This window comes from Borostomias antarcticus, assembly GCF_949987555.1.
Source record: "Borostomias antarcticus genome assembly, chromosome: 25".
Classification (NCBI taxonomy): domain Eukaryota; kingdom Metazoa; phylum Chordata; class Actinopteri; order Stomiiformes; family Stomiidae; genus Borostomias; species Borostomias antarcticus.
In genome coordinates, this window is record NC_140258.1 from 5,384,723 (window position 1) to 5,401,267 (window position 16,545).

The 16,545-nt window shown below is 44.8% G+C and overlaps 1 protein-coding gene across 1 annotated transcript; it reads left to right on the forward strand.

Annotated features, from left to right (window-relative positions):
* Positions 1 to 3,242: 3,242 nt before the first annotated feature.
* Positions 3,243 to 16,276, forward strand: LOC311326006 (gamma-adducin-like). The gene is made up of 15 exons (XM_084458836.1): positions 3,243 to 3,421; positions 4,502 to 4,801; positions 6,113 to 6,257; positions 7,170 to 7,321; positions 7,580 to 7,660; positions 8,365 to 8,514; positions 8,981 to 9,124; positions 9,780 to 9,878; positions 10,615 to 10,788; positions 12,507 to 12,767; positions 13,162 to 13,278; positions 13,668 to 13,757; positions 13,937 to 14,060; positions 14,310 to 14,402; positions 14,578 to 16,276. The coding sequence occupies exons 2-15, from the start codon at positions 4,601 to 4,603 to the stop codon at positions 14,826 to 14,828; spliced, it is 2,082 nt and encodes a 693-aa protein (XP_084314962.1). The 5' UTR covers positions 3,243 to 3,421; positions 4,502 to 4,600; the 3' UTR covers positions 14,829 to 16,276.
* Positions 16,277 to 16,545: the final 269 nt, after the last annotated feature.

Genomic DNA, 16,545 nt, shown 5'->3' on the forward strand with positions numbered 1-16,545 from the left:
TGGACACAAGGAAATCATCGGATAAGACCAAATTCAGACTCTGATTGGCTGAACGGATGTGACCTTTAGCCTTGTGATTTGAAACAGTCAAGAAAACATGATCTCTCTCTCTCTCTTTCTCCCCATATGTCTAGGAATGTAGCTCTTTGAAACATGTTATAGACTGCCATAAGGACATAGTCATTCGAGTTACAGGCTTTATAATAATAACTGTTGTAAACGCCAACCGAACATGCAGGCTGTGCAGTGACAGCTCTTTGATTAGCTTGATGCTTCCACTAATGGTGTACATTCAAGATTTAAGGGATAATCAGTGTCTTGAGAAATAAAAGGTCAAATCACCATGATTTAATCAAGGATAGTTTTGCATGCTACTTCATAGAACCATGTACAACAACACATAGTAATAGCAAGTATCTCTAAAACGTAAAGTAATGGTTGCTCTGAATCTTGACTTGACCCTCTCCTGTTCAGTCCAAGGCTACAATGTTCCATTCTAATTGAATTCCTGCCAAACTCAGCATTGCTTCCTGAGTTGTACAGGATTCTTATCACAGAGGGAAAAGCAAACCACAACACCAGTGTACAGCTGTTATATGAAGTCAATGTACTATTGGAATGTGGGTTTGCAATTAAATATCATTCAGTTTTGTCATTTAGCTTTTGTCAAATGAAAAGTAAATTTGTCTAAATCCGACTGCACAACCCAGTCAGTCAGTAAAACCCCCTAATGGATGGCAAACATGTTTGATGATAAGAGTGTACGTGCTGATAAGAGTGTAAACCTCATTAGTGAACATCTTGCAAGGTTGTACGAAGCCTTTGGTAGAACAGAGGGACTTGTTACTGCAACCTTCTTCAACAAATCAACCTTTTTATACTGTTCCTTCTGCTGAGAAGTTCAGGTCAAGTGCATGTCACTGGTGACGTCAGCACTAACCACTTATGTGCTCTTATCTCTCTCTCTCGCACGCTTTTTTAGAGACACCGGTATGTCTCCACTTCACCTAAAGCTCTTTTTAGATATTTATTGTCTGCTCACTACGCCAGTGGTTTGGAAATAAAAATGTCTCAACTCTATCAGATGACACTGTTGCACTGATGTTTTGGATACAGTGCATTGTAGAAGTGCTCTTTATGAATGAGGCCCCATAGTAATAACAAGAGACATCTGGTCAATGTTTCCAAGAAGTACTGCCCTCTTTCGAAAGTCCAAATCGTGTGGGAGTGTATTAGGAAGATGTGTGTGCTTGACCACATGCTTGTCTGTGTGAGTGAGTGTATACACGTGTATAATGTGTGTATACTGTATGTGTGTGAGTGTCTGTGTGTTCTGTGTATATCTGCGTGAGTGTGTGCACACAAGTGTGTATGTGTTTTCTGTTCTCACATATGTGTTTGTATGTGGTTTCCATGGGAACTATGCCAGGAAAGGCGGGGTTGTAGGGTTGCCATGGGGAGTTGGAGGGTCACGTAGTGCTGTTGTGAGAATGTTCTGCTTTTCATTACGTCAACCCATATGTCCTCATATGTGCTTGGGGCTCAAAGACTCTACTCACTTCCTGGAATTGTTATCTCCGTCAGTGACCCAATCCCATTTTCTGTGTGTGTGAGGGTGGGGGGGCTGTGTGTGTCCATGTGAGAAGAAAATGTTATTAACAGCCCCTAACGTTGTGTACTTTGATGAGTTATAGTTGGGCATTTGTTTTCATTTGGTTTCCTTGTGTTTCCTTAAGTGTTGATCTTATCTCCTGTTTACAGCAATAGTCAATTAAATTATTCTGAGGAAAAACTTTACGAGTGCTTTGGACACAACCCTGGGTGGGAGGCCATTAACCAGCTCGCAGGTTTAAATCATTTAATTAGTTGATAAATTGTTGGTGAATCACACATCCAGAGGGGGAAAAAGAGTGGCTGAAGAAGTCAAAATAATTCTGACTGGAAAATGGAGACTTCATTGTTGCATCTCCATAGTGAAGCTTATCATGGATTCCTCTCCCTCTGTCTGACCTGTCACTGGGTGACGACTCCATGCTGTCTGGTGTATTCACATCAGTGTGAGCAAGGGAGTAGTGACTAGGAGAGATGACGAGGAAGCAGTGACCAGGAGAGGAGATGAGGAAGGAGTGACCAGGAGACGAGGAAGAAGTGACCAGGAAGGGAGGTGAGGAAGCAATGACCAGCAGAGGAGACGAGGAAGCAGTGACCAGGAAAGGAGGTGAGGAAGCAATGACCAGGAGAGGAAACGAGAAAGAAGTGACCAGGAAAGAAGACAAGGAAGCAGTGACTAGGAGAGGAGATGAGTAAGCAGTGACCAGGAGAGGAGACGAGGAAGCAGTGACCAGGAGAGGAGACGAGGAAGCAGTGACCAGGAGAGGAGACGAGGAAGTGCTGACCAGGAAAGTAGATGAGGAAGCTTCATTGGTGAGAGAACATCTGTGTCACATCGCCTCCTCTCAGCAAACATCCTATGTTTTACAAAACGTCTGCCTGCCTTCACTTTTCAACCGTCGAGGGAGGGACTTGTTGAGGCTTTGAAGTTCTCTTGTTTTAGTTCTGCTGGGCCAAATCTTTGATGTCAGCCTATGTTAAGAGGGCATGCGAACAGAGAGATAATATCAATTATTCATCAAATTAAGTAGAAGGCGCTCATTGTTAAGATCATTACCATAAAGGTCAAGATATTAATACACAAACACACGCACGCAGGCACACACACAGAGAGAGAGAGAGAGAGAGAGAGAGAGAGAGAGAGAGAGAGACAGAGAGACAGAGAGACAGAGACTTTCTGTTTTCGATGGTGAGAGCCATATTATGGTCCATGATGGCCTCTTGTCATTTGTATTATATTTTTAATGCAGGAAGTCCTATTGAGATGACTAGTCTTATGCAAGGGAGCCCTGCCTACAACACTCAATATAATCAATACAAATCAATACAAATACACATATGAATACAAAATACGTAGCCTACTGTCTGCGGTTATACTGAAGTTTACATCACAGGCTACAGTTGTAAAACTCGTGTTAAGTTTGGTTGTCCAGCTCCAGGGTGCATTACAGTGGGGTAGGATAGGGGGTGCATTACAGTGGGGTAGGATAGGGGGGTGCATTACAGTGGGGTAGGATAGGGGGTGCGATCCCGTCTCTATCCCGCCAACCCGGTGGGTGGATCCGAAGCATGGTCTCTCCTTTCCCCAATTCCCACACAAACACACCCACACGCACACACACACACAACACGCGGTCGCACTTTCGCTCATCTTGGACTTCACCTAGACATTCACACGCTATCAACTCGGTAGACGCTCTGGAAATCAATTATAAAAGTTGCTTATAGAATATATGGGAACCTGGAATATCGATCCTCTTCGCCTGGACTGGTGCTTGATCGTCGAAGACTCGCAGGCTGGTGTCTTTAGGTAGGAAGAAAAAGTCATTGCATGCTGAAACAATGTCTGTCTTTGATGTGTCGGGGTTTCTATGGACTCGGTCGACATTGCATCATGGGTTGATGTGACTTTGTAAACTATCGCACAGTCTATCGAAACATTATTATGTTCCACGGAAGATATATTTAATTTAAGTATCTTTACTCGGTAGACAACGAGTCGAGACACGTGAAGCACAAACAGCCTTTGTCCCCCAGAATGTTGTTAAGCCTGGGGATTAAAACAAATCAAATTCAACGTTTTAGTTGTATGTTGGTTAATTGAAAATATCCTTGCATGCGTTTTATACACATCTCTGTGCAGTATCTGATATGCAGCCTAACTGGGTGGAGTGCGATTATGTTATTAGTAGGATAGCCAGATAATTTACCAAACACATGATTTTATTATGATCACTGCTCCCAACTTTCTTGGACCATGTTTGATATAAATTCCCAGTTCTTTTAGTGGCATTAGCGTGATACAATGGGACTTCCACATCTCGCCGCAATGCTTTGTGTAGCCAGTATCCTTCTACTGGCTAAACATAACATGCTCTGCTATGTGGTTCCATTCCTTCATGGGACCACATAGCACAGCAACAGGAGACCCTAGACTTTCATGTTTCTTCCAGTTGATGGCCCCCACACCCATATGTGCCACTTCAATACCAGAGGTGCTAACTACCTTCTCAAACAGGCTGATCTACATGCAGCTGCAACACAAAGACCCACTGTGGTGTTCTATTGACATATTTTATAGCTGTTGGCATGACAGTAGACATAGGTAAATGACCGGGCCCCCTCCCCCACTTCCTGGTTCCCATCACAACACAGGCTTGTTGATCTACCAGCAGAGATGACGGTGGAGATAATGTTGTGGCATGGAAAGCCCCTAGAAACTGGAGAAGAATTAGTTTCTGTGTAAAATAGTGCTGTTACCGCAGATAAAGCAACTTCATTTTCTGTCGTTCAAAACTTGCTGCTGTGTGAATCTGTTAAACACCATAGGCACACCATGTTGACTGAATATTCAGACAATGTAAACAGACTCACTTTTCCCTCCCCACAGATTCCCAGGGCAGGTTCCTGAGTGGTGTGGTGGCAAGTGAGACCAGAGAGAGAGAGAGAGAGAGCAAGAGAGAGGCTGTGGTGAAGAGACAGAGACAGGATGAGTCTGGTGGATTTCAGGCAGACAGCGGGGTCCATGACCCTGTCCCTGTCCAGCGTCGACTCCAAGGAGAGGTACTTTGACCGGGTGGACGAGAGTGACCCTGAGCACCTGCGTAGCCGGAATATGTCTCCTGACCTGAGGCAGGACTTCAGCATGATGGAGCAGAAGAAGAGGGTGACCCAGATTCTACGGAGCCCGGTATGTAGCACTAGAGCTCGTTGTGACTGAACTCTTGTATTCACACAACTCATCATGACCACTTCCATTAAGAGCCAGCTGTTTGAACTGGAACTGTTGATGATAGGCTACTACATTTGATATACATTTGGGAATGTTTGGTGAAACCTGCTGGATTTGCATGATGATCCTCCTATTACTAACCTACCTGCAGCTGTGTTAATCTCTGTTTCACAGTGTTTGTTACAATGGAATATTCTACTATCACAGGAAACTGTTAAGCTTCCCTGCTGTGACTTTAAACACAAACTAGTTGATTTCAGCTTTGAGCTTTACCTATCAAATTCCTTCCCTTGAAGTATTAGTGATGACAAATTGGGTGAAATTGGTATTTGAGATACAAATAGAAAACACAGCCTACTTGATATGCTTCTTGAATTCTGATATTATCTTCACAGTTAGCTATTTCAAATACTTCACTATGTATTCAAACTGTTTTTCTTAAGTCCTAAACACAACCAATAACAATGCCCCCTGAATAGGCTAGCTCTAATAAACAGAACAACAGATTTGAGAATTGAAGCACTACAGTTTGGTTAGAGATGCTGTTACAGATTGGAGAAATTAAGCACTAACAGTTTGGCTAGAGGCGCTGTTACATGAGAGGGGGCAACACAAACAAATCCCTGTGAAGCTGATGGGAATAAGATGAGCCCACGCACCTCTCGTCTGAGATTGCATAATAACAGACCGCAACAAGTGGAACCGGGCTCATCACCATGGGAACGGTGCTGGGATGTAGCAGACTGCTGGCGTTCCACCAGAGCGCTACACACAGGAGAATAGCAGGGGCTTCTTCAGAAGGGAGCGATGCTCATGATTTGCGGGCACTTGATGGGCATAAATTAATAGTCTGGTTTCAAGGGAAAGACCTACCCACCCATGGGTCAGCTCTATTCTAACGTGCACAAAGAGGTTTTGGAGTCTCGTTAGATTTTTTTGCAATTATTGTAAGTCGCTTTGGATAAAAGCGTCTGCTAAACGACTAATGTAATTTGTGTAAACTTGTAATAAGGAGCAACTCTGTTGGGTTTGAAAGCACATTGTGCCTCCTGTCAAAATGTGAGAATAGGACTGAGAAGGGCGTGGAACTGGTTCAAGGTGAATTTCGGACCTACATAAACAACAGGCTGGTTTCTACTCTACTCACTCAGACATCTCAGCTCCTTACAGGCTAGAGGGGTGAGAAACGGGACACTGCAGGAGAGGAGAGGACGTTTGTCAGGAAGTGATTCAACAGTCATTGATAATTCCATGCTGTGTGGCGTCTAGGTGTTCAAGGATGAGCTGGAAGGGCTGATTCAGGATCAGATGACCAAGGGCAACACACCCACAGGCCTGCTGGCTCTGAGACAGATAGCTGATCTCATCATGACCAGCACCATGGGCGGGGCCGGCCCCTTCACCTCCCCCCTCAGTAAGTGTGCGTGCGTGTTCTAGTCAGTGCCTCTCTCTGTGCCTCTGTGTCTGTCCCTCTGTGTAGAAGTATTATGTTCTCCTCATAATTCTCCCTGAATCTCTGTATTGTCAAAGTTGTATCACGTTATGTTCTTAAACACTTGGGACATTGAAATCCTTGAAACAGCTGAAACGCAAACGTTGTTGACAACATTCCTCGTTCAGAATGTTTCTAATAAGTCACCCATATGCCAGTGTGAGTAATGAATTACAGCTGCCCGGTACGTCAGTTATGATGCCCTCCATATGTCTCTATGGAGGTCACCAAGCAGCCAAAAGGCTCCTTTTTTCCAAAAGTAGGAATGTTCAAACTGTTACTATTTGAAAATGTAAACACCGCCATGCAGCCTCATATAGCTATGAAGTTACAGAGGCAGAGTTGTCTCTTCACAAAACCATCAGACATTGGAAAAGCGTCTGTAAAAAAAGACCAGGGTTTAGTTCTGATGCCCTTATACAGTATAGGCTATGGTCTAGAAATACCCCGAAGGCCCTCGTTAGAAGTTTCCAAAACAGCCACTTTTATAATCCAACTGGATGCTGGCCTTGTTTGATATGCAGGCGCTTCGTTGTCAACGTTTCAGCTTGTGGTTGTTAATGAAATGTTTAAGAGAGCTGCAAACTGAAACTGTGAAACTTTTAAAGAGCTGTGGAATTTCACCATGTAAACCCACTTTAGATCCTGTGGAAGATCAAGTTAATGAGGACCAATTCCACTGACCATGTACATTATGTTGTTTGTTTGATGCAGTTGTTTTTACATTTTACATTGTAATAATTTAGCAGACACCTTTATCCAAAGCGACTTACAGTAAGTAGTTGTCATGCGTGATTGTTTTCTTTTTAACGTGTTACACGTCTTTCTCCACAGATCTTGGGACAGTCAGCCCAGTCAATGACTTGTTCGGGATAGAGTCCCCATCCTTTACCAAAGGGGAGAAACAGAGTCGGTGTAAGCTGGCTAGTCTCTACAGACTGGTGGACCTTTTCAGCTGGGCCCATTTCACCAGCTCCTACATTACTGTGAGTACCAGCTGAGCACAAGTGCACCTTCAGTAGCACGCACTGTACTAGGACCCCTAGACGTGTCTCATACTGCAGCTATATTGACACTTATGTCAGCAATGTACATTGTTGAAATGATTAAGAATTTAAGTTGATTTGTTTCATAGCTGATCATGTGAATAGTATGTAGTTGCAGCTCATACTATGTTGCTTTTGGAAATGTTTGCCTTTTGTCATTTTGCTGCAACTCTGCATGTATTACATTTCCCCACACAGGTACGTGTGAGCAAAGAACAAGACCATGTTCTTATCAGTCCACAAGGACTGTCTTTTACTGAAGTCACAGCTGGCAATCTGGTAAGCACAAATACTGGGTTAAGCCTAGTTTATAAACTATGTCTCATGGCTCATAGACACACATAATTCAATAACCTTTATTAACATAAAACAGCATAAATTAGGCTTCATAGCTTGTACTTATACCGTATAAAATGGGCTTTATTGTCAGTGTTGTGATGCACTATTATCACTACAATAGAAAAATAAATTCATTCTCCTATCCGATTGGTTTGTAAAATCTATCCAGTGCAAATCTATTTCCAGTGGGATGTGTAAAACGTGTCAAATGTTTAAAATAATGTGGTTAGACTATTGATAGAACAGCACAATCAATGACTGGCCATACAGACAGCCCCAAGCTGTGCTTCTAAACAGGCCTGATCATATTGGATTAACCACAGAGTCACAGGGGAAGGCCCTCTGTGTTGTGTAGAGTGTGAGTGTATGATCAGCCCGTTTTCAATATGTACTTACTGTAGTTGTAGTTTTAGTATTGATTTAATGATGAGTCCTTCTTAACAGGATGATAGCTGCAGAGTGGTTATCTCGGAATGAAATGCAGGTTTATGCGTGGCACTGTAATCTCCCAATACATAAAAACTATGATTTCAGATGGAATGATGATCACCTTAGAAAGTATAAAGATTAGCCCAGCGAGTTTGGCTAGATACCAACATGCCCCAGGCTGCAGATGGTAACCCTTCTGGTGACCCTTATTTCAGGTGAAAGTGAATATGATTGGTGATGTGGTGGACCAGGGCTCCGCCCCGCTGGGGATCGACCCGCTGGGGTTCAGCCCCCACGCTAACATCTACGCCATGAGGCCCGACGCCAGGTGCATCATCCACATCCACACCTCAGCCACGGCTGCTGTGAGTATCAGCATGGACGGAGCTAATTACCAAGCTATTACAGACCTGGGATCAAATACTATTCCAAATACTTTTCTGATTGCTCTTTGGGCTGTTCCCAAACATGCAAACCCCACCGACCTGACACGCCAGACACACTCAAGCAAATGCTAGAGTGGTTGAAAGTATTTCAAATGGTATTTCGACCCAGGTATGGAATGCTGAATACAGGGTGGAGATCTAAGTGCTACTCAGTCAATCGAGTAAAATAACTTACCCCAGGAGCTGTTTTTACCTCACCCTTATCTGATTTTAGATGTACACTTAACTTGTGGTGTGCACATTCCTTTGAGGTTTTCTCCTAAAATCTAAAGGGCATGTTATACATCATAAAGAATGTTTTACTAGGCACACATGGTATAAAAATGTGCCCGTAGTTAGTTGTTGACACGGAATGGTCACACTTGCTTTCCTCCTGCGTTAACAGGTGTCCTCCATGAAATGTGGAATCCTGCCAATTTCCCAAGAGGCTCTGCTTCTGGGCGACATTGCCTACTTCAGTTACCATGGCTGCCTGGATGATCAAGAGGAGAAGGTGGAGTTCCAGAAGGCCCTGGGCCCAACTGCCAAGGTAATGTCTTTACCAAGGACCTTTCCAACAAGAACAACGGGCTCACTGTAGTTGTTGAAATAGAGCAGAAAGACTAGCATCATCAAGGATTTTTTCTTTCCCCCAGCGAGTTATCAAGACTTGAGACTTTCTGTCATAAACTGAATAGTCTTGAGTCAAGCGCCACAAAACACGGGCGGAGGGGCGGAGCCAGCGCGTTAGCCTATACCTTTCAAATCCAGCTGCATTTTGAACATTATTTCATCGGGAGTTTATAGTCGTGACTAAATTAAAAACTCATTTAGCTAATGCACTTTGATGTTTTTGAAAAAACCTCCGAAGTGAGAGTTAACATGAAAGAAAGTCCAAGTAAATCACACCTTGTGTATCAGATATGCTGCAGGACTCGTTAGCAATACTTGCAAAGTAGAAATCTGCGGTCAGTGACCAATCAGAAGCCAAATCAGCCTCTCCGCACAGCCCACTATCTGCACAGGCCAATCAGCATCCTATTGAAAATCCGATAGGATTCTCATTGGCGTCCGCAAATATCATAGCTTGTCCAGACATTATTGTTGCAGTGAGAGCTGGGTACTCAGATTATATGTTGAATACAATACAATAAAACACTTAATGTAAGTTTTGATCTGATTTCTTCTACATGATCCTGTTCCAGGTGCTGGTTTTGAGGAACCATGGTCTCCTGGCTCTGGGCGAGACCATAGAGGAGGCCTTCCATTACATTTTCCACTCACAGCAGGCCTGCGAAATCCAGGTGAGACTTTGATACATTACTGGCACGGTTTCCAGTAGGTAATGGAGCTGTAGTTCACTGCTATGCCTTTATTGTTTTCTTACCATGGATGTATTATGTGGGTGTGGGCAGGCTATCGTTTGTAGGCCTTTTATTTTCCTGCACTTTGCTTGTGTGGTCCACACCAGACTTGAGAAATTAATTACATGTATAAATCATAGGGGTCTCTGCTTGTAGATGGTTTTTTTGTAGAAAATTGTTCCCTGACCTTGGAACATATTCAAACTTGGTTTTGGACCATTTCCAGTCCAATAACACGTTCCCGCATGGCCTGCTCGGGGAAACAAAAACTAGTGAGATGTTAGACATCTGTTTAAACAAAACTAAATCAAACAGGGTTTATGTGATTAAGACCCTGCACTTCACCAAACAGAGCCAGGTGGAATATGGCTGTTTGTGGGTTTGTTGTCACTCTCACCTCGCTGTGTGTGCGACAGAGACACGTTGTACGGTCTCTCTTATCATCCCATGTGTCTGCCGGACTCCGCAGGCTTCTCCACTTGATTAATGGTGTGCTCAGGCTGGTGGGAGCTAGCGGTAACGGGGCTTCTGTAGCAGCAACACCCAGTTGGTACACAGAGTTGAATCACCGAACATTGTGATAGTACAGATGGGGGTTTATTTTTTAGCACCGTCAGCATTCTAGAGCTCCAGAGGCGCCGTATGGTAAACACAAGCTTGCGTTGCTGTCCTCCAGATCAGCGCTCTGAGGTGCTCCGGAGGAGTGGACAACCTGGTTCTCCTGGACAGGGAGAGGCTCAAACCCCGGACCCAGGGCGTGGCAGCGGCCGGGGTCACCGTGGACAACGAGGTCAAGTGGAAAGTGGGCGAGGCGAGGTTCGAATCCCTCATGAGGATGCTGGACAACCTGGTGAGTGAACTCTGTGACCGCCGACCTCTCCCAGAATGCCCTGCGTTTCCTGGGGAAGTAGTGACAGAAAAGGCTGTGAGGCGGCTCTGGAGGGTCTTCTCTTCCCTGGGGGGTCTTCTCTTCTCTGGGGGGTCTTCTCTTCTCTGGAGGGTCTTCTCTTCCCTCAGCCGTGTGGGTTGTTCGGACAGACTCAATCGTCTCAGTCGTCTGGGTCTTGGTTTCGTTTGTTTACTAACCCTGACCCTAACTGACGTAAGTATGTATAATAGATCGTCTTGGTTGTTTGGGTCTGGGTCTGTGTTTAGTTTGTTTACTAACCCCGACCCTAACTGACAGACGTATCTTATAGTAGATCGTCTCAGTTGTCTGGATCTGACCCTGGGTCTGTGTTTATATTAGCTTCCCTTGGAGACGCCCCCCCCCCTGTAACACTGCTGTCTCTAGAACAGTGCTAATGACTGACGGCAGACAGCCTCTCAGCTCTCAGCGGATGTTACATGTCTGAACTCTCCATTGACTCTCCTAATGAGATACCACTAGCCAGTGTCTGGGGCAGGAGCAGGCTAAGGCTGTGTTAGTTTGTTCTGCTGCCCCCCTCTCTCCCTCTCTGTGTATCTCTCTCTCCCTCCCTCTCTCTCTCTCTCCATCCCTCTCTCTGGCTCTCCCTGTCTTTCTCTCCATCTTTATCTCTCCCCCCCCCTCTCTCTCTCTCTCTCTCTCTCTCTCTCTCTCTCTCTCTCTCTCTTTGTGATCCTTGCACACCCCCACGGTCATAGCTTCCAGATGGTATGGCATGACGCATGTTGAGGGGCGTTTAGGAGCACAGACCACACAATCATTCAGTCGATTGACTGTAAAACTCAGCACACATTGTCGGTCCCCTTCAACGTAGTGAGGTCCGTGGTCGTCTGCCCCCCTAACTTAGGTTCTCCTGCCAACCGCGATGTGTGGCCTGACATTATCTATTCTCTTTGAGAGCAGGCGTCTCTGAAATTGATGTGTACTGAACAAAGTGACTCCCAGCAATGTAAAGAATGTCTTTTTCACTGCAGTCAGAACACTGGGTGGTCTAGGCATCAGTTGAACTCGTAGGCTTTGTTGTGAAGTACAGTTCCTGTAAAAAGTTTGGACACACCTTCTCATTCGATTGAAAATTGACTGGTACTGTATGTGTGTGTTTACATCACGCAAGTTTGTTATAATTCCTGAAATCTGTATTCCCACTGATCTTGTCAGTATTCCCATCTTTGAAGCCATTTTTAGGAGATGGTGTCCTTACAAGCGGCCGAAATGAGTTTTCTCCGGAGGGTGGCTGGGGTCTCCCTGAGAGATCGGGTGAGAAGTTCAGTCATCCGGGAGAGACTCGGAGTAGAGCCGCTGCTCCTTTGCGTCGAAAGGAGCCAGTTGAGGTGGTTCGGGCATCTAGTGAGGATGCCTCCTGGGCGCCTCCCTAGGGAGGTGTTCCAGGCGTGTCCGGCTGGGAGGAGGCCGCGGGGTAGACCCAGGACTAGGTGGCGGGACTACATCTCCGCACTGGCCTGTGAGCGGCTAAAGATTCCCCAGGCAGAACTGGTTGATGCTGCTAGGGAAAGAGATGTCTGGGGCCCCCTGCTGGAGCTGCTGCCTCCGCGACCCGACCCCGGATAAGCGGATGAAGATGGATGGATGGATGGATGGATGGTGTCTTAACAGTTGTGTGTTGTCTTTGGGGCTGCCAGGGCTACCGGACGGGCTACGCTTACCGGAACCCAATCGTGAGGGAGAAGCCTCGGACGAAGAACGACGTGGAGATCCCCGCCACGGTGTCGGCCGCGCCCCAGGAGGACGACAACGCGGGCCCCAGGAGCCCCTTCACGTTCCTGGCGCAGAAACAGCAGAGGGAGAGGACGCGCTGGCTCAACTCCCCCAACAGCTACCTGAAGGTCAACGTGCCGGAACGCTCGCCCACCGGAGAGTGCAGCCCCCGCACCAAAACTATGGTGGGCTACTTTACATTGTGTAACTTTTTCATTTCATTTCAAACGTTTATTTCCACTCGGGGGTCCACTGAGGGAGAGCCTCATTTTCGGCTGAACCGAGCGACTGTATCGAGGGCAATGGTTAGGGACAGTACTTTACTACAGTAGACAATGTTGTTTCTACAACAGCAGTAGACAATGTTGTTTCTACAATCGGTTAAGGCTCAGTTTTGTCTCCCTTGCCAATGTGTGTGTCAGGCAGCCGGAATCCAGCCTCTCTATACTATAACTATTAATTTGTCTTACTCTGCCCTCTTGTGGAAGTTCACCAGAATGCATGTAAAATAATAATGTCTGATAACACAGTATAACACAGAACTGTATTTATGCATTCTCTCTCTCTCTCTCTCTCTAGTGGATGAAATCAGAAGAATCTGGCAATAGCAGTGGCACCCCAATACGAATTGAGGACCCCAACCAGTTTGTCCCCCTCAACACCAATCCCACAGACGTCTTGGTGAAGAGAAACCAGGTCAATTAAAACAATATGATCATGGCACGCTCACTTAATTGCATTTTTAAAAGTCTGTTTCTGCTCTGGAGCTAGAGCATTGCCTCTCCATCGTGTACAGCAGGCATCGTTTATCTTATTTCTCAGGCGAATTGATATTGATCGGTGACCAACTAATAAGATCTAACAAGACTCCCTCTGGCAGTACACAGGATCAATCCATCATAAATCTATTGAACTGATCGAGTGGATGGTTCCATTCTGTCACTCCGCACAGCCTGACTGAGCTGTACAGAACACTTCTCTCTGTCTCCAATAAGACCAGGAAGCTACAACTGCGCTGCACTGGACGATGTGTCTTGCACACTGAATTGTTTGTAAATCAAACGTGTACGTTTCTTGTCATTCAGATCAGGGAACAGAATCGTTGTGACCAAATGACCGCGGGCCCAAAGTCCCAGCTTCTAGCAGGCATTGTTGTGGACACCAAACCTGGACCAGTGAGTACATTATCTACTCTGCTCCTTCCTCCCTTCGACCTCCTTGCATGCTTGATCTTATGTCACATATTATTAAGTATTCCGAGTGCGTGTATCCAGTTCACGTCTCACTCTGCGCTCTATCCACATCGGGGACGATTGACCCTGTGCTGTTTCTTTGACCAACGTCTCTCCCTTAGGCCTTTATTGTGGAGGACGAGGAGCAGACGCGCTCCCTCCCTCCCAACCCCTTCAGCGGGCTGACGCAGAAGGAGCTGGAGGAGTATAAGAGGGCTGTGGAGCTCCGGCAGCTCGGCCACGACGGTAGGATTCTCCCACACACCAGCACACACACAGAACACGCGTCAGAAAATCAACACTCGCTACACCCACACTTAGAGGTTAGAAAACCGCTAGGAAAAGCATCGCCTCTCCGTTCAAATGTCACACTGCAGTGAAGGTTTTATTTCAAGCTATATTACTTTTATTGTACTTAGAATAATGCCTAATAGAAGTGAGGTGCGCTGCTGTATCTGCGGTGACCTCTGAACTCCTCTGAATGCTTCCTGGCAGATGGCGAGGATGTCACCGATGCAGATGAGATGACAACGTTTGACAGTTCTATTTCCCTGTCCCTGTCTCCGTTCATGACTCCAGCCAATCAAGGTATGCTGTTGTAAAAGGAGCAACCATCCTGTAATGAAATGGTTGGTTTGACATTAAATGTTGCGTCACCTGCCATGGCACAAGCTTGATAAGTTTGGCATCAAAGCAAGAGTGTTTTGTTTACCACCTCTTGTTCACACCCCTCTTAACTGACTTGGTTTGGTCCCGTTTGCAGCAATAATACCTAATGGGAGAGACCACTTGGACGAGATGGAGGAGGACCTGAGCATTAAAGTATCTAAGCTGAGTGTTAGCACCACAGAAATCGTGGAGATCTCCATAACACCCACAGAGAATACAGGGGAGGCGCAGACCCCCGAGAACCAGACCAAGTCCCCCAAGAAGAAGAAGAAGAAGTTCCGTACTCCATCGTTCCTGAAAATGAACAAAAAGAAGGAGAAAGAGAAGGAGAACACAGAGGCCTAATTGAAGAAACCGAAGACTTGTTTAGCTGAGATGCTATTCTTTTGATACAAAAGAATCGAGTTACCAAGTGATTCTAGTGTCTTGGGTGATTTCCAGCTTTTGGAAGGGCATGAATTAGCCGAGTTTACTAATTACAGGCCTGTCGTTGCGGTTAAGTCAATCACTTCTTCTGAGGCCTCTGCTTATGAAATAAGCACAACATATGGCGGATAGGCTAGTGGTTATAACTTAGAAGTTAGTTATATGTAACTGTTGCAGAACACGGAACTCTGACCCTCCAGAGCCGAAAATAATGTATACTTCATTCAAATGTTTTTAACTAACACCTTTTGAAGTACCATTTTAGGCTGCCACAGTATTTTATTGGAGATTGTAAGAATTTAGCTCATTATTGAATGTATGTTGAAGGGCAGCCATGTACTGGATGTGCCATTTGGGAAATGTAGAGTGAGTGTTGTAGAGTTACGGAACATATGTGAAGTCATGCCTTGATCAGTATGGTTCGCATCTGGACCTTTTCAGAATAACGTTAGCTATCGTAGTTGGTGGATTTTTACGAGTAAGGTACAGTTTATAGTAGGCCTAGTGTTTGATTATTTGGTTAAGAATTTGATATTCAATGCATACAGTACGTGTGTCCCTATGGACTGTTATATAGATCATACAACATTTTAGCAGTGATGAATTAATAAGGCAGTTGTTTAGCATATTTTGCAATAATGCCAATGAAGTTATGTTGTTAGTTGCTGCTTACGTGTGGTTAGATTTTGGGTGATCGAGAAGGCACTGAGCAGATTTGTAAAACCATGAGCCTTTTAATGGTGTATGCTGATTCCCAATGTTGGGAAGATAAACGGCAAACATGACAATATGATTTGCAGACTTTGAAACATGCTAAGAAGGAACTGTACTGTATGTCATAGGTATATTGAGGTCATGTTTGGGTAGATAGTTGATCTGATCAAACAGGTCAGGTCATTGATTGCCTTATGCTATGAGCCATTTTGTGGATCTGGAAAGAGTGTTTTGAGGACAACATGTGACAACCAGAGACAGTAGGACCGGAAAGTCCCAGTCAGTAATGTGAATGTTTGCTTCGCCCCCAAAGTGAGGAATATGTGCTTTTGTAAATAGATGGTTGTTTTTAAAACACAATGCTGAATTGAAGGTTGGAGAAAGATTAATTTGTGAAAGGTATAGACTTGACATGTCAATGTTGCTTTAACATTTCTTTTTTACGTGTTAGTTCAGTCTTATAAATCTTACCTGAACTGAATATATACCGTATATCATGTTCACTCCCACATTTGCATTACTAATGTAATTTGTTGACTTTCTACGTTTGTATGAAATGCTTATGTATTAACTTTGAGCTTTTGTAATATAAGATGTGTTTTGCGGAGCACCTCCATCACTTTGAATTATTCATGAAGCTTCATCTCACCAGATCTAATAAAAAATAAACCAGAAATATGTTAACGTTTGTGTCTTATTCGAATTACCGTCATACGATGCGTTTGATATTACTTTCTGAAGTAATTAAATAGCTTCTATGCCAGTAGCACATATTGAAGGCTGTTATTATAAACTCCTTGATTGACCCTCATGGAGAACAGAACAGCCCAGGCCACCAGGTCTGGGGCAGCCAAGACTACCTAGATGACCAGGGGTGTGGTGGTGACTAAAGAAGTGGGTGTACTCTGAATAAAGAAGTAGG

Excerpts from the sequence above, each read along its gene's own strand:
- LOC311326006 (XM_084458836.1), top strand. The coding sequence starts at position 4,601 with ATGAGTCTGGTGGATTTCAGGCAGACAGCGGGGTCCATGACCCTGTCC. Across the intron at positions 4,802-6,112 it reads CCCAGATTCTACGGAGCCCG|GTGTTCAAGGATGAGCTGGA; the intron begins GTATGTAGCACT and ends TGTGGCGTCTAG. Across the intron at positions 8,515-8,980 it reads ACACCTCAGCCACGGCTGCT|GTGTCCTCCATGAAATGTGG; the intron begins GTGAGTATCAGC and ends CTGCGTTAACAG.